This window comes from Sinocyclocheilus anshuiensis, unplaced genomic scaffold, assembly GCF_001515605.1.
Source record: "Sinocyclocheilus anshuiensis isolate Anshui unplaced genomic scaffold, SAMN03320099.WGS_v1.1 scaffold630, whole genome shotgun sequence".
Lineage (NCBI taxonomy): Eukaryota > Metazoa > Chordata > Actinopteri > Cypriniformes > Cyprinidae > Sinocyclocheilus > Sinocyclocheilus anshuiensis.
In genome coordinates, this window is record NW_015542353.1 from 549,462 (window position 1) to 566,469 (window position 17,008).

The 17,008-nt window shown below is 35.7% G+C and overlaps 2 protein-coding genes across 3 annotated transcripts in view; one reads left to right on the forward strand and one right to left on the reverse strand.

Annotated features, from left to right (window-relative positions):
• Nucleotides 1–882: 882 nt before the first annotated feature.
• LOC107691587 (carnitine O-acetyltransferase-like) lies at nt 883–12,948 on the forward strand. The gene is made up of 12 exons (XM_016490252.1): nt 883–1,007; nt 3,460–3,513; nt 3,601–3,766; nt 4,312–4,486; nt 5,542–5,720; nt 5,848–5,948; nt 7,064–7,183; nt 7,297–7,419; nt 8,215–8,350; nt 8,440–8,502; nt 8,673–8,810; nt 12,099–12,948. The coding sequence occupies exons 1-12, from the start codon at nt 883–885 to the stop codon at nt 12,309–12,311; spliced, it is 1,593 nt and encodes a 530-aa protein (XP_016345738.1). The 3' UTR covers nt 12,312–12,948.
• Nucleotides 12,746–17,008, reverse strand: part of adamts13 (ADAM metallopeptidase with thrombospondin type 1 motif, 13) — a 24,753-nt gene continuing 20,490 nt past the window's right edge. For both annotated transcript variants that reach the window (XM_016490234.1, XM_016490233.1), the window contains exons 28-31: nt 15,756–15,902; nt 15,502–15,678; nt 14,555–14,733; nt 12,746–13,838 (exon numbers count right to left, since the gene is read on the reverse strand). In XM_016490234.1, coding sequence (XP_016345720.1) covers nt 13,665–13,838; nt 14,555–14,733; nt 15,502–15,678; nt 15,756–15,902 — 677 coding nt within the window. In that variant the 3' untranslated portion in view covers nt 12,746–13,664. The remainder of the gene's footprint in view (nt 13,839–14,554; nt 14,734–15,501; nt 15,679–15,755; nt 15,903–17,008) is intronic.

The following is a 17,008-nucleotide window of genomic DNA, read 5'->3' on the forward strand; positions in this document are numbered from 1 at the left end:
ATACGTTTGAATTCCACTCCTTGTCTCCTCGCTCCTCCGTCTCCGTGCTCCTCACAGTAGCGAACTGTGACACTCAGGTGGATAAATAATTATAACTCTTTCATCGCTTATTTTTAATAATTTACTAATAATAACTTACTTTTATGGTATCCAAAATACATTAGAATTATATTTTAATACGACTCATAAAATAGCGCTACTTCCTGATAGATATATCACTGAAACACGTGTGTTGAGAAATCACACACACACAACTAAAATCTGTAAACAGCAAACGAAAAAAAGAAAAAATGACTGTGCCTGCGCATGCTGTGTCAATCATTTTGCATGCTATGTTGCTGACATGTCTGTGGAGGCGGGGCTTTGGAGAGACGAGTTGTGGTAAAAAATGGGATGCTGTACTAATAATAATAATAATATACTACTAATTCCAGAGGTGGACTGTAGTTAAGTATTTTTACTCTGCTTTAAAATTACATTTTTCAAGTGTCTGTACTTTATCAGAGTGTTTTTTTTTTTTTTAGAAAACTTTCACTTCACAACATTCCAAAGCATAATATTGTACTTTTTACTGCACTATTATGCATATGACCCCTTTAAAGGCAAAAAAAACAACAACTTTTATTTATGAAATGTAGTGCAGTTAATAGTACGACATTATGCTGTGGAATGTAGTAAAGTAAAAGTTTTCCAAAGAAAAACTGATAAACTACAGATACTTTTTAAATTTACTTGAGTAAAGTAAAAATACTTCACTAATCACTACTGTGCACCTATGACCAATTCAAAGTTTATTTTTAAGTACACAGTACTTTTATTTTGCATGTGTATTAAACTTTATACTACTACAAATATTCCAATGACTCCCCCCATCATTGTATGATGCAGCTCTCTGACTGGTGGATGCAGTCGGCCTACCTGGACTCTCGAATGCCTGTGGCAATGTACACAAGCCCAGGGGTCGTTTTACCCAAAATGCACTTCCAAGACCGTCAGGGACAAATGAGGTGGGTGACAATGGTTACTTTTATTTTGGGCAATGAGACGTCACTGAGTAAATTTAAGTATTGAAGACAATGTGTGTGTGTGTGTGTGTGTGAAATATGTAACTATTTAAAACACATTTTAACTATTTAAAACACATTTTAAATACACTACAGTTGTAGAATACACTACCAAAAGTTTGGGGTCAGTAAGGTAAAAGAATCAATTAATACTTTAAATCACCAAGGATGCATTAAACTGATCAGTGATAGTAAAGAATTTTACGTTGTACCATAAAATGTAAATGTCAAATAAATGCTGTTCCTTTGAACCTTTTATTCATCACAAAATCCTGATAAAAATGTATCAGTTTCTACAAAAAATATTAAGCAGCACGACTGTTTTTAATGTTGATAAAAATAAGAAATGTTTCTTGAGCAGCAAATCAGCATATTAGAATGATTTCTGAAGGATCGTGTGACTCTGAAGACTTGAGTAATGATACTGAAAATTCAGCTTTGCATCACAGGTGTAAATTAAAACGTAATATATATAATAGAAAATAGTTATTTTAATATTGCTCTTTTTTCAATTTTTTTCTTCAAATAACAGCAGTCTTGCTGAGCATAAGAGTATGGAAGCTTGTTTCCGTCATGGAATAAAAATAAAAAAAAATCAATAAAAAAGGTGTTTGCATCAGCGCCGATAGCCTTGATGCCTCTGTGGCATCCTGAGTTTGAATCCTGACTCGAGGATCTTTCCCAATCTCACCCCCTATCTCTCTCCCACTTTGCTTCCTGTCAATTCTCATCTATCCTATTATAATAAAGGTGAAAATGGCAAAAATAAATCTTTAAAAAAAAAAAGGTGTTTGCGGGAAAAAAAAAAAGAATTGCGAGATATGAAGTAAGAATTGCAAGATATAGACTTTTTTTCTCAGAATTCTGATTTTGCATAAAGTCCATAATTGTGAGATAAAAAGTCGCAATTACAGTGGTGGAAACAAACATAATCTTATTGATCCCAAACTTTTAAACAACATTGTAATTTAATTATTTATCAAATACTTGAGTCCAAAGTGACTAATAGTACACTTAATACAAGGACAGTGCCACTTGATAGGCATTAGGCATGGGTTTAAGCGTCATTGCTCAAGAGCAAAGTGGTGATAGTTCATGATCGTTCCAGATTCAAACCCCTTGATGGTCATCAGCCCAGAGCATGACTACACATATACACTGCCTGGCCAAAAAGAAAAAGAAGGTTGCCATTTGGATTTAAATAAGCAAATATTGAAGCGTTTATGATTGGATCATTATTGCAGTGAGATGTTACAGGCATGTTATATGTTTTGCGACAATTCTTTTAACCCTAACTGATGCAGTGCATAGCTTTTCATTTTGTAAACAACCATGTTGGAATGGGCACACATTGTCCATATTCCAGGATGACAATGCCAAGATTGGGTCCAAATTAAAAGAACTGTTTGCAAACATACAACATGCCAGAAACATATTAATCACTGCAATAATGATTCAATCCTAGAATCTTAAGTATTTGCTTAATTAAAATCCAGATTTTTTGGCAAGGTAGTGTATGTATGTGGCTATATTATTGAAAAGCAAAGAGTATTGAAATATTTCCAAACTCATTTTGGAGAAGTCTTCAGATTTGAGGGTTTTAAGTTTCACATCGACCTTTGCTTGGCTATTTTTGGCATATGTGCTACTCATGGCAGTGCACTGTTTTTTCAAAGGGATCTGCACTTCAGATTCAGCCCTGTTCCTTTTTTAGATTTGCCCTTATATCTGGACAGTCAACAACACCTATAGTGACATTTCATATCTAGGCAGATACACTAACAGTATGTTTACTACATAGGGTAGTATAAGGTTATAGAAAACCACCATGAGAGCATTACATGTGTTGTGTGGTGTTTGTATGTTTACATAACTTAAGGTGACCATACGTCCTCTTTTCCCCGGACATGTCCTCTTTTTGGACCTTAAAAAATGCGTCCGGCCGGGATTTCTTAATCGCCCAAAATGTCCGGGATTTGGCTGTTTTCTTAATGCCACTCCCGCTGAATCTCTGACCATTGCCGCCTGCTCTCACAACATGTGTTTCTCTCCCGCGATTTTGCATTTTGCATTCTACCTATGATAAAACTTTCATGGACTTTTACATTAACTGTAACCCCCCCCCCCCCACTGTCCTCTTTTTGGAAATCTACAATATGGTCACCCTACATAACTGCGTTGTTCTCTGCTACTTGATATCTATAGTCTGCCCTTTTTCAGCCACAGGTTAACAGTATTTTTAACGCTGACAGTCCTTAGTGGGAATGAAAACAGTGGTTATATAAAATGACTCATCGAGAAATCAGTCTTTTTGACCTGTGTGCCTATTTTTCCTACAGTGACATAATATGTTTTCATAGGCTGTTCTCTGAATCCCAGCATTCTCTGATTATAGGTTTGCTGCTAAACTTATTGCTGGGGTTTTGGATTTCAAAAGCATGATTGATAGGTGAGTGATTTTATTATTTTCTTAAGCAATTGTAAAGCGTACAGATGTATCAGCTTGTTTTAATGGATGTTCTTTACTGTGGCATAGTGAAACATTGCCTGTGGAATATCTGGGTGGCAAGCCTTTGTGCATGGACCAGTATTACCAGGTGCTGACTTCTTGTCGGATCCCTGGACCCAAGAGAGACGTCGTGATGAACTACGCTATTGGAAAGACCCCTCCTTCCCACATCACAGTGGTCCACAACTTTCAGGTGCTTCTTGTAAAAATATTTCACAATATTACTGTTTTACTGTATTATTTTTTTAGCATAAGAGACTTTCAAAAAATTACAAAAATCGTATGACTCCAAAACTTGTTTATATATTTTTGTACGAGTTTTGAGATTTGACCATTTATTCTGTTTTTAAATGATTGCTACAGTATTGTTTTGCAAAGCTATTTTCTATGAATGTGTAAGACGTCTAATTCATTAGCCGCTATAGGTAAATAACTAGAAGAATAGCAAAGAACAGTAAGCAGTAAAACTATTTGCACTATAAACTAGTAGGTTAGTAATTACAACAGTCCATTAAAATAATATAAGAAATACCAGTTTGCAATATCAAGCAGCATAACAAGCTGTTTTGTGGCTGCACCAGCTCTTAAAAATAAAGTGGATATATTTGAGCTTTGGGTTTGATGCTTTGGTATTTGCCAGTGACATTGAATTTGATTTTGTTAATAGGCGATACGCAGTAAGATCAAATTAAGAAAGTTGAATATATATAAATATTTGTTTCTCTCTGTATTCCTCAGTTCTTTGTTCTGGATGTGTACAACAGCGATGGTTCACCACTGACTGTAGATCAGATCTATGTTCAGCTGGAGAAGATCTGGAACTCTTCCCTTCAGACCAATAAAGAGCCGGTTGGCATCCTGACCTCCAACCACCGTAACACCTGGGGCAAGGCCTACAACAACCTTATCAAGGGTGAGTTGATTGAAAAATTGTATGCTGTGTTTTTGATCAATTATCAGACTAGGCAGAAGGGTCACATTTCGTAGGCCTTGTTCAGACTGATTCATTTGCTTATTTGTGTGTCCGATTGGAATCTGAGTTAAATGATTTCAAACCACATATGAATGTAACTTGAAATGGATTTGAATTCTGATTTCATGAGATTTTTTTTGACGCACACAGGGTAAATATGATAGGATTCCAATCGGATATGCACAAAAATTGGATTTTGACTGACAGTCTGAACAAGGCTTTATTGATTTTCTTTACAAAGACTTATTTAGTTATCAGAAAACATGTTTTTTTTTCATATGTACAATTCATATTATTAATTATCTTGTTAACTGTAAGCATCCTGCTAGCACTTGGCGCTCTTTTTTATTGTCTTTTTTCCCCCATCACATATTTTTAGTCATATTTTATCATTTGAAAGCTTTAACACTCTCAATTCATCCTCTGAAAACCGTTTTGAAATAGGACATTGCGTTATCATGAAAATGGTACTTGAAATACTTTTAGTAGGCTCCTCCACCTAGAAAGGAAAGGTCTGAGTCAAGGATTCATATTTGGTGAATATTTTGTGAGAGAAGTAATATTGTGACAGAAATTTATAAATTTGTGACAGGAAAATTCACCCAAAAAATTTGATTGATTTTGGGGGTCACCCAGTGGCTATTTTTGGTATATTGCCTAAACAGTATCTCAAAGGAACCTCAATTTTTGAGATATCAACTTCAAATTTGAAACATATGTTAGTTAGACATATGACTTTTATTTTTTTTATTTTTTTTTTACATTTATTTAAATATATGTTTTAACGTACTATTTAACATACTATGTCAAATTTTCGTAATTGCATATCTTCAAATTCTGATAAAGGATTGTGCAACTGTGCATAACCTGTGAACCCTGCTTAATTTTTCCACTCTAGAGCTCACATGAATTATTCAGTACTGGGCATTGTGTTGGTGGACATGATGTTTATTTTCCTGTGCATGCCTGTGCCACTCATCTTTATGTTGTTCCAGACAAGACAAATAAGGAGTCAGTGAGGGCAATCCAGAAGAGCATCTTCACAGTGTGTCTTGATGCTCCAATGCCACGCGTGTCAGATGAGATGTACCATAACAAGGTGGCCGCTCAAATGCTCCATGGTGGAGGCAGTCGCTGGAACAGTGGGAACCGCTGGTTTGACAAAACACTGCAGGTTACTTTCATGCATGTATAGCTGTACATGTATGATCATTAAATCCAGTGTATGTTCAGAGGGTAGCTTGGAATCCAGATATATAGAGATATTCTTCTGTACCCAGACTCTTTTCTGTATCCCACAGTTCATTGTTGGAGAGGACGGATCGTGTGGACTCACCTATGAACATGCTCCGGCTGAGGGACCTCCCATTGTTTTCCTGGTGGACCATGTTGTTGACTATATGTAAGGATATGACATTTAATTCTTAATGAGATTTTTTTAAAGGAATTTTCAGCAAAAAAAATGTACACTAAATTTCAAAGTTTGGGATTGGTAAGATTTTTTAATGTTTTTATCTCTTATGCTCACCAAGGTTGAATTTATTTGATTAAAAATACATACAGTAAATCAGTAAATCAATTTTCTATTTTAATATAATTTAAAATGTAATTTATTGCAAAGCTGATTTTTTCAGCATCATTACTCCAGTCTTCAGTGTCACATGATCCTTCAGAAATTATTCAGATATGCTGATTTGCTGCTCAAAAAACATTTCTTAATATTATCAATGTTGAAAACAGTTGTGTTGATTAATATGTCTGTTTAAACACTGATACATTTCTTAAGAATTCTTTGATAATAGAAAGTTCAAAAGAGCAGCATTTATTTGAAACAGACATTTTTGGTAACATTTCAAATGTCTTTACTGTAAATTTTTGATCAATTTAATTTTTTATTTCAAAAATGTTTGGTAAACTGTAGTATAAATTATTAATTAACAGGTATGCACCAATACTCATAAGCCGATGATTTTTTTTTTTAAAGATTAATTTTAGGGGAGTGTTATACGATGTTAATCTAAATCTAAATAATCTAAATGCCCAATCAAATACCAAATATCAACCACCACCAATAAATAAAAAAAACAATATGATACCGATATAATGTGCTTCCCTAAACACAAGGCCCTGAATAGGTTGTTACTTGAATATTTCATGAATATTGAAATAAGTGAATAGTTGTTACTTTTTTGTGAAAGTATTTTTGTTCAGAAAGGTTGTAGATAATATGTCATGCAACCAGGGCCGTTTTAACCATTGGGCTAGGCGGGGCTGAAGCCCCGGGGCCCGAGCAAGGAGGGGGCCCGTGATTGGCTGTGGAGTAGATTGACTGGAGCACCGATCGCCAAAGCCACCACGCCCCCCACTTATTAGCGCTGTTATTTAGTTGAGCTTTTCCGTAAATTCCATGCATTACCATATATATATCATTATTGTGATGGGGGCCCTGCAGTAAGTCATAGCTCCGGGGCCCAGTGCGGTCTTAATGCCGCCCTGCATGCAACATGTTTGTAACAGGAAAAGAACTGAGATGGTACGAACTCCCATGATTCCACTTCCTATGCCACAAAAACTTCGATTCAACATCCCACCAGAAATCAAGAAGGACATTGAGAAAGCCAAACAAAACATGAACATGTGAGCACATTTCAAACTGTTATAATGGTGTTTAAATCAATATTGACCTGTAATAAATGAATATTACATCATGTACAGGTACTTCTGTAATCCTCTTAATATCGTCTGTCTAGAATGGCGCATGAACTGGACGTTCGAGTGCTCAACTTCACACACTATGGAAGAAAATTCCCAAAGTCTCATAAAATGAGTCCCGACGCATTCATCCAAATGGCTCTGCAGTTGGCATACTATAGGTGAGTTTGACATCCTAGTGCAGAATAAAGCACTAAAACCTCTGCTCATCTCTACCTCTCAAATCCCTAGTCCTTCAGTTAGCATTTTTTCACATCCCAATGGCTTCTCTCACTTCATTTCCTAGGTTGCATGCATGCCACTTATACCACATTTCTTCTTGTCGACATCTTTAAAGGTCAAGTATGTAATTTTTTTTATGTTAAAAATAAATACTCTCTTCTGATTTAGTTTCATGTGAAGAGTGATGTAAGTAAACCATTTGTAGGTTGAGTTCCTCAAAGAATATAAACACTGTAGTTCTGATTGTTTGAGTGACCCAACAAGTCAACCTCTGGCTCAATCTGGGGCAGCACTACCTGTATAGGTACTTGCATAACCAAAGAGGGTTTGGAAACAATATTTTTTGCAATTCTGTTTAGTACCACTACTGGCGTATAAATTACATACTTGGCCTTTAAAACATGCAATTCATTCAGAAAGTGAAGAATTGCATAAACTGACCAAAGGTGAAACGAATTGCAGCTTTTACTAAAATTACTAATGTGATTACCAACTTCAATGAGTTTTTTTTTATGTTTTCACAAAGTAGAAAAGTTGTATGTGGATAAAAAAAATACCTGTAATTAGGAAACTAAACTAAATTAAAGTGTGGCAAGGTATGGGTCTTTTTTTGTGTCATTGTGCTCTTCAGTACTCAAAGAATGCTAACTGACAAGAAATGCAAGGTGTTTATGTACTTACATGTTCCTATAACCATTCCGGTCCGCTGATGATTCATCTTGTTCCTGTGTTAGGATGTATCAGACCTGCTGTCCGACCTACGAAAGCGCCTCCTTACGCATGTTTAGACTGGGCAGAACTGAAGCCGTTCGATCCACCACCACAGAATCGCTCCAGTTCACAAAAGCCATGGATGATCCATCAAAACATGTACAAGTTTACATTTTAGTAGCATTCTCAGTTGTTGAGTATTTTTACACGTTATTTATATCTGTACTGTTTCAATTTCACATTTGCAGAATAGTGAGAAAGCAGCACTGCTCGAAAAGGCCATCAAAGTCCACAGAGAGCACACACACATGGTGAGCATCATGTGATCTTAAAATATTTACACGTTTGCATGTTACCAAGAAATCTCAATGAATATGATAAACATTAAGTTTTTATTTTATTGCATTGCATTGATGCTATTACAATTCTGCCGCTCTTTTTGCCTCCTCTTGATCTCAGTTTTTGTTTCTTTTGTAATCAGGCCATCCATGGGCAGGGTATAGAGAGGCACATGCTGGGTCTAAAGATGATGGCCATTGAGGATCTGACATCTTTACCTGAGATCTTCATGGACACGTCATTCGCTGTAGCTGCACATTTTAATCTCTACACAAGTCAGGTTTGTAAACCCAGATCTTGAAGGCTGATCCAGGCCACATCCACACCACATCTTAAACACAGTATTCACTTCTCTTCTGGGCACATTATAACAATCTATATACAGAACTTAGTTATTTATGGAAATTTGCCTGAATTTATTCACGCAAATGCCACTTTATGGTGAAATTTATTCTACTTTTTAAAAAAATATCTTGTTCATCATTTTCAATATAATCAAAGTAAGTGGGAACAGGATTTGTCAAGTTCAAAAATGACAAAAAGCATCATAAAGTAACCATTTACATTTACTTACATTAATTGTCAAGGTTACTTTCTCCAAAAACAGTTGCAATTTAGTTTTACAAGACCACCATTTAACAAGCTTGTTTTGTATTTTTGCTACTGTACCTTTAAGACGTCTATATGTAAATGACCTCTGTTATTATTAGCTAACCTCTTTGCATGTGAAATGAGTTGCAGTGCTTTCTATAATTTTTGTGGGTTTGCATAGTTGGCCTGCTTTACATTGTGTCAGGTTCACAAAACAAATGCTCAAAACGGTTTAGGTTGAAGTGATGAGATAAGGGACCTTGCTACAAATAGACTTAAGCTGCTCGTAACATGAGATCCTTCAGAAAGGTTATTGTGTACTAGCATAAGTGCTAACCCTCAGCCCATAATAGCACAATGCTTGCTAGAATCCCAAAATATAGATATTGTTTATTGTTTATTTGGATCCCCATTAGCTTCCACAAAGTGGTTGCTAGTCTTCCTGGGGTCCACAAATCAATCTAAGACAAACAGTCTTACAAATAAATACAATATATAGTAATAGTACCTTCTTCTGGTGTATCTACTCTGCTCCCTTTGTAGATACTGAATAGGCATTGATAATGAGGTTTGTCCTGGTGGTTATGGTTTTGTTAGAGTCTACATAGTATTTCAGACATGGTACTTTTGTTTTGTCTAATTTAAAGCCCATCTGGAGACTTTTGAGTAACAGTGTCCCACTGTCATGTAATACCTTGCAAGTTATTCTGCCTAGTTGATGCCCTTTGATATAGTTCTACAGATACATAAATCTGACAAGTTCGCAGTAAATGCTTCCCAGGTGACATCTCTGTGATATGCTGCAACAGCTTTCTGCTCCAGTTAAAAAAAAGGATTGTTTTGGAACTGTGTTCACAACTGTATTGGTATTAGGGGTGTTGCAATACACCAATGATATTTATGATAACATTTAAGACATAAAAAATTGATATCAGTAAAATCTGTAAAATAATCCATGTGACATCAGGGGTTCAACCGTAATTATACAAAGCTACAAGAATACTTTTTGTGCGCAAAAGAAAAAAAAAAACGAATTTATTCAACAATTCGTCTCCTCCGCATCACCCTGTAAACAACGTATGCTGTTCTGTGTCAGCTGCGCCACGCGGATACGCTGTTTCCATTCAGATCAAATCACAACAACCCACGCGGATCTGTTTCCTACGTTGTTGTGATTTGATCTGAATGGAAACAGCGTATCCGCGTGGCGCAGCTGACACAGAACAGCATACGTTGTTTTACGTCCAGTGGATATTCTCCAAAATGGCACCAGGGTGACGCGGAGGAGACGAATTGTTGAATAAAGTCATTATTTTTTTTTCAATTGAGCACAAAAAGTATTCTCGTAGCTTTGTATAATTACGGTTGAACCCCTGATGTCACATGGATTATTTTACAGATCTCCTTGCTAAGTTTCTGGACTTGGGAACATTTCAGTTGTATTGCTGTCAATGGGAGGGTCAGACAGCTCTCAGATTCCATCAAAAATATCTTAATTTGTGTTCCGAAGATGAACGAAGGTCTTACGGGTTTGAAACGACATGAGGGTGAGTAATTAATGACAGAATTTTCATCTTTGGGTGAACTAACTCTTTAAGGCTGGTTCCCACATGAAGTTCCAAACATAAGTTTGGGAGGAGCCTAATCATTCTCTCCTGTCAATCATCATTACGAGCCTATATAAGCAGCAGTCATAGTGCCCTTCCAGAAACAATTTTTTCAGCATCCCTCTGCTTCCCCATTTCCTTCTTAGGCCCTGTCCAAAATCGCACCCTAAACCTAATAAGTCCACACTTCCGTGACGTAATGCCACTTTGTCTGTTGGGTAGAAGTGTGCATCGAGGGCGCATAGTGGCTGCAAAGGGGGCGCTCATGAGCACCCTTCAGAAAGCTAAAATGACGAATTGGACACCCTATGGTCTAATGAACTTGATGGACACTAGCATGCAGCAGCCATTGTAAGTCTGCAAGACCGTAAGTGTGCATGAATATGCTATTTGGAACAGGGCCTAAATTTCTCTCATTCTTCCTTCACATAGTGCCATTATAGAGGGGTTTCAGCTTTGCGTTCAAGACAAGACAAGTTTGTTTACCATTATCTATCAAGGCTAAATAGGCAGGCAAACTCGTGAACCATCATAAAATGGAAAAAAAGAAGATATGTGTATGATATGAAGATATGTACATATGTAAATATGCACACTTCCATGCTATGTAGTAGGTGAAAAACAGTATGTGAAAAGAGTAGCATGTCTGAATTCATTAAAAAGTAGGTGAAAATACCTGGATGAATTAAGGTGTAGTCACATTTACCATTGTTTAGCAAATGTGTGTTTGAAATCCAGTCATTTCAATAGGAAACCATGGAATCAGGAATTATGCTGAGGGCAAAATATTTCTGCACACAGATTTCGCAGTAGGTTCAAGTCGCTGCTTTGATTTGTCTATTGACAATGAACCTTTATTAGCTGCGAAATTTTGCCGCAGTGTGGTGCCTTTACAACTTCTGGTGCGATTCTGAAGTACACATTCATTTGACACTTCACTATCCCATGAGGCCATGGGAGAGGATTTATGATGCAACTGATGCTGGTACTGTAGTTCACAGGACAATGACAAGATGATGAATGTAATACATCCGGATTACATTCATTTTACACACATTCATACAGTAATATATCAGTCACAAAGTAATTGCTTATTCAAAAGAAGTAGTATGCAATTTTAGACACAGCCAGTGTAGCTACTATGCTGCACAAAATCATGTCAGAGGAGATGACAGACGACCTGCAGACTAAAAAAGTTAGCTAGCCAGTTTTTTTGGATTCCAAAACAAAATAAATGTAATGATGAATTTGCTAATGTTCTTTGGGTGTACTGTCCCTTTACGAGTTTGAATGCTGTGCAAATCTATCTGCTGTTGTTATGAAATGCAGAATTTTCATGTAAGCTGTGGTTGTATTTTTTTGTTTTTCAGGTTGGATCAAAGACAGACTGCGTTATGTGTTTCGGACCCATGGTTCCTGATGGTTACGGTATCTGCTACAACCCCATGGATGACCATATCAACTTTGCTGTTACTGCCTTCAACAGCTGCGAGGAAACAAACGCCATGAAACTGTCACAGTTCCTAGAAGACTCGCTTCTGGACATGAAGACTCTTCTGGAGCAGGTGTCTAAGACCCAGTGAGTGACGACACTTCATTATTGGCAAAAGAAACTCTCACAGAAGCCCTGAAACACTTTCAGACTGGAGGCTTTCAGTGGCATTAACCTGACATATTGGTAATATTGGTTCAGATTGGTATTCCATATCTTAAAGGTGACGTGTGTGATTCTTTTCATTATGCAGAGACTATAAGCAACTAAGAACACCATTCTTAGGTTGATTCCCTTAAAGTGTAAACATTGTGACTATGTGGTGCTTTAAAACTTTGATTTGTTTGTTTGAGCAACCTGACAAGCCTGACACAGTGACAGTGACCCAGTAGTGCGAGTTTGAGGCTTAACTATCTCCAACCGCTGGACATCAGAAAACCAGTTTGAAAACAGTCATTATTTTCGTAGGGTATTTAGTGATTATGGACTAAGAGGCTGCTACAAACATAAACAAGGATAGCCAGAAACACAAACTCATTCTGTTTTTATTTCAGTTTCAACTGTAAAAATGGTAAGTGTGAGAAGGCTCTTGATATTATTCAGTGTCATATCATGTTAAACTGAAGTATACTTTACTAGTTTTTACACGTATGCTAGGGTATGTGTACAATGACACGATTTTTGGCTTCAGTGCACTAATTACTTTGCCACTAGGTGGCAACACTGGCCTGGGCCTGTTTCACATTCAGAAAAGAAACTGGGGAGACGGAACAAAAACAAGAATCATGAAAACAAACTGCTGAAGATGGCAAAAACAATATGCACACTTATTAACAAGCACTTGTGTGCGGGAATTAAAACACTCAAAACTTAAGGTTTAAGTTTGTAAAAAGACGTTTTTATCATTCATAACTTTTGGAGAGAAAAAGCGCAGATACTAGACAAGGATGAATGTTTCTAGTACGCAAGTGCACATGTTTCTAGTGACGAGCGACTGTGTTCTGGCATGCGATCACTTTGAAAGTCTGTCCGTTCGCTAACATACACGTAAAAAAATTGAAGTATTCTTATAAAACTTAGTTTCACAAATGGTAAGTAGGACTGTTAAACTCAGAGCCAAATGGACTTTCTTAATCAGTAAAATATCAGAAAAATATTATGATTGTTATTTGTTTTGTGCTGATAGATTAGCAGTAGACTTGACACACATTATTGTCAGTTTACATAGATTAACTCGTTGTCATTACAATAAATATACAAAGCACATATATAAAACAGTTAAAAACTGTTTTTAAGTGATATGAAAAAAATGATGTGATTATATGATATATTTGATATACAGTTAATAAATCCTATCTTCAGTTGTGCTAAACTGGCTAAATTTGAACTAGGATGATTTTTAAATGCTCCACGGCTCTTCATGGACTAGAAGCTTTCTTACAGACTACACTGGTTGCTCTTCAGAAGGGTTAATGTATGAATACTCGGCCCTGAACATGCCCTTGATTTGCTGGTACTCCCCATGGAATTCCACTTCAGCCCTGCTTCCCGAGGAGCTCCACAGGAAGAGCCGAATCCCTCTGAAGATGGTCGTCTTTAAAGCATCCACATCACGAATCTGGGTAAGCAAAAGAAAACACTAGAGAATCACAGCATAAATATGTGTTTATGTTCAACCCATGGGGCATCATTTACAGCCACAATGTGTACCAAACGTAGTGCTTGCACGACTGCTTATTTTTACTAGACGCTAGCTGAATGTCTATCTAAATTAATGTAATGTAAATGACTCAAAAAACACAGCCTGCCATCAGTGGCCTTTTATTGATTAATCTCAAAACGTTTGCTGTTATTATGTTTTGTGAATGTTCAAATGTTAGTTCAAACCCTTATAGACAGAGGTTACAGATAGCATGATTACATCTCTTCCTCTAGCAGACAAAATGATTATGCTCATACACTACCATTCAAAAGTTTTGGATTTTTTAAAGATTTTTTATTTTATTTTTTTTTTTTAAAGAAGCCTCCGATTCTCACCACCAAGGCAATATTGTGAAATAGTATTACATTTTAAAATAACTGTTTGGTATTTCAATACATTTTAAAATGTAAAAGTGCCTTCAGTGTCAAATGACCCTTCAGAAATCACTCTAATATGCTGATTTGGTGCTCAAGACACATTTCTTACTGAAAACAGTTGTGCTTCTGCATATTTTTGTGGAAAATAATATATATTTTTTTAGTACTTCTTACTTCTTAAAAAAATCTTACTGACCTGAAACTTTTAAGCGATAGGGTTTATTTTTTATAAAGGATGGATGAACAGTGACTTACCAGTATGTATGTGGAGTTTGTATCGGTGTTGTTGAGCACAGAAAGCGCTCTGATCTGAATCCTGAAAGCAGGCGGAGCGTCGATGAACACTCGACAGCTCTGAGTGTTAGAGGCAGCGGCTGCGCTCTTGATCGGATTCTCAATGAGTCCAGACGGAGAGAACAGCTGAACGTCACACTCTTAAAGAGGAAGATACATGCTGTGTTACATCCTTTAAGATTCTTTCACTTTGCCTAATTGCACCCTATAATGAAAATTCTGTCGTTTTTTTTGGCTCACCTTATCTTTTGTCAAACCTATATGACTTTCTTTGTTCTGTTGAACAACTTTTGTTGTATGTAAAAGCAATTTGGAGATTCTGCCAGATACACTACCAGTCAAAATGTTTTTTTGTTTTTTTTTAGTTTTGTGCTCACCAAGGTTACATTTATTTGATCAAAAATACAGTAAAAACATGAAATATTATTATTAATTTAGAAATAAGTTATATGTTTTATAATGTAATTTATTTCTGATCAAAGCTGAATTTTCAGCAGCATTACTCGTCTTCAGTGTCACATGATCCTTCAGAAATCATTCTAATATGCTGATTTGCTGCTCAAGAAATTCTGATCATTATTATGTTATGTTATGCTGAAAACAGTTATTCTTACATTTTAACTGTCAATTGTAATCAATTTAATGAGTCCTTGCTGAATAAAGGTATTACTTTAAAAAAACAATTGTACTATCCTCATACTTTTGAACGGTACTATATCTCCTTGTGTTACACAACAAAGAAAGTCAGGTTTACTAAATGATTACTAAATTAAATAATGACAGAATTTTAGTTGAATTTTCCCTTTACAATAAAATCTATATTACATTTGATGAATATATGTACATATTTAGTCAAGTATGCATTCAAATATATTAAGCGTAATAATGCCATGTTTGTAATAACACACCTCCATGGTGGCTTTTTTTGTTTTTTACACTCTGATAAAATAGCAGCACTCCATTCCCGGGGGTCAGGCGGCTCTGGCGCACCAGTAGGACATTTGATCGTGATTTCAGCGTTTTACCGGTCATCCTCTCACAGAGACGCATCAGGAGGAGTCTGTCATACAGGGCGATGTTCTCCTCTGAAGATTACACACAGTACACTATACTAGTACTCTCATCAGATTCCTGTCTGTAAGAAAAGTAGCCCTGTACTTACTCTGCCGGCAGTTAAGAGTGCTGGATATGATTTTGATCTGAATAACCTCATCAAGAGGTCGACCAATAGCAAAAATACACCTCGTCTGAGAGACGTTGCGCAGATCAATAGTTCCTGAGTCTTGAAGCAGAAGTCGCCCACAGAAACCTGAAACCAGAGTAGATGACTTACTCCTCACTGCTTTTTTCCATTTATCCCTCCATTCATCCAACTGTCTATTCAAATAACAATCCAAAAGGTACTATAAATAATATAAATTATAACTATTATAATATATGAGGATATATAAATATATAGGGAGCCAAACAGGAAATAATTATATGAAATATGTGACCCTGGACCACAAAACCAGTCATAAAGGTCAATTTTTCGAAATTGAGATTTATACAACATCTGAAAGCTGAATAAATAAGCTTTCCATTGATGTATGGTTTGTTAGGATAGGACAATATTTGGCCGAGATACAACTATTTGAAAATCTGGAATCTGAGGGTGCAAAAAAAATCAAAATAAAGAAAATCACCTTTAAAGTTATCCAAATGAAGTCCTTAGCAATGCATATTGCTAATCAAAAATTACGTTTTAATATATTTACGGTAGGAAACTTACTAAATATCTTCATGGAACATGATCTTTACTTAATATCCTAATGATTTTTGGCATAAAAGAAAAATCAATAATTTTGACCCATACAATGTATTTTTGGCTATTGCTACAAATATACCCCAGCGACTTAAGACTGATTTTGTGCTCCAGGGTCACATATGAATATTAAGTTGCAATTCTGTATATATAAAACTAAATCTGAATATAAAGTAATATTTAAATCATAAATATGTAAATAATAATAATAATAATAATAATAGTTTATCTCTATATTAAGCCAATTTACAAAGTAAACTTAAAAAGAAAAATGATCTATCATTATGTTGACATTCTTTAAAATTTAACACCAATATTCCCAATTTAAGGAATTTAATTTCAAGATTTAAAAAAACAACAAAATTGTAGAATATGCCCCCTTTCGAAACTGAAAAGGTTATCAAAGCTGTCAGTTTTATATGGAGCTAGCAGACACTTGCCACCTAAATATTAAGTTGCAATTCTGTATATATAAAACTAAATCTGAATATAAAGTAATATTTAAATCATAAATATGTAAATGTAAATCATGAATATATAGTTATAATCCCTGATAATATATTCTAATTATACGTTTTGTTAATGTATTTATATTTTGAGTTCTAACTAAT

Excerpts from the sequence above, each read along its gene's own strand:
- LOC107691587 (XM_016490252.1), top strand. The coding sequence starts at position 883 with ATGCAGCTCTCTGACTGGTGGATGCAGTCGGCCTACCTGGACTCTCGA. Across the intron at positions 7,420-8,214 it reads CTGCAGTTGGCATACTATAG|GATGTATCAGACCTGCTGTC; the intron begins GTGAGTTTGACA and ends TTCCTGTGTTAG. Across the intron at positions 8,503-8,672 it reads ACAGAGAGCACACACACATG|GCCATCCATGGGCAGGGTAT; the intron begins GTGAGCATCATG and ends TTTTGTAATCAG.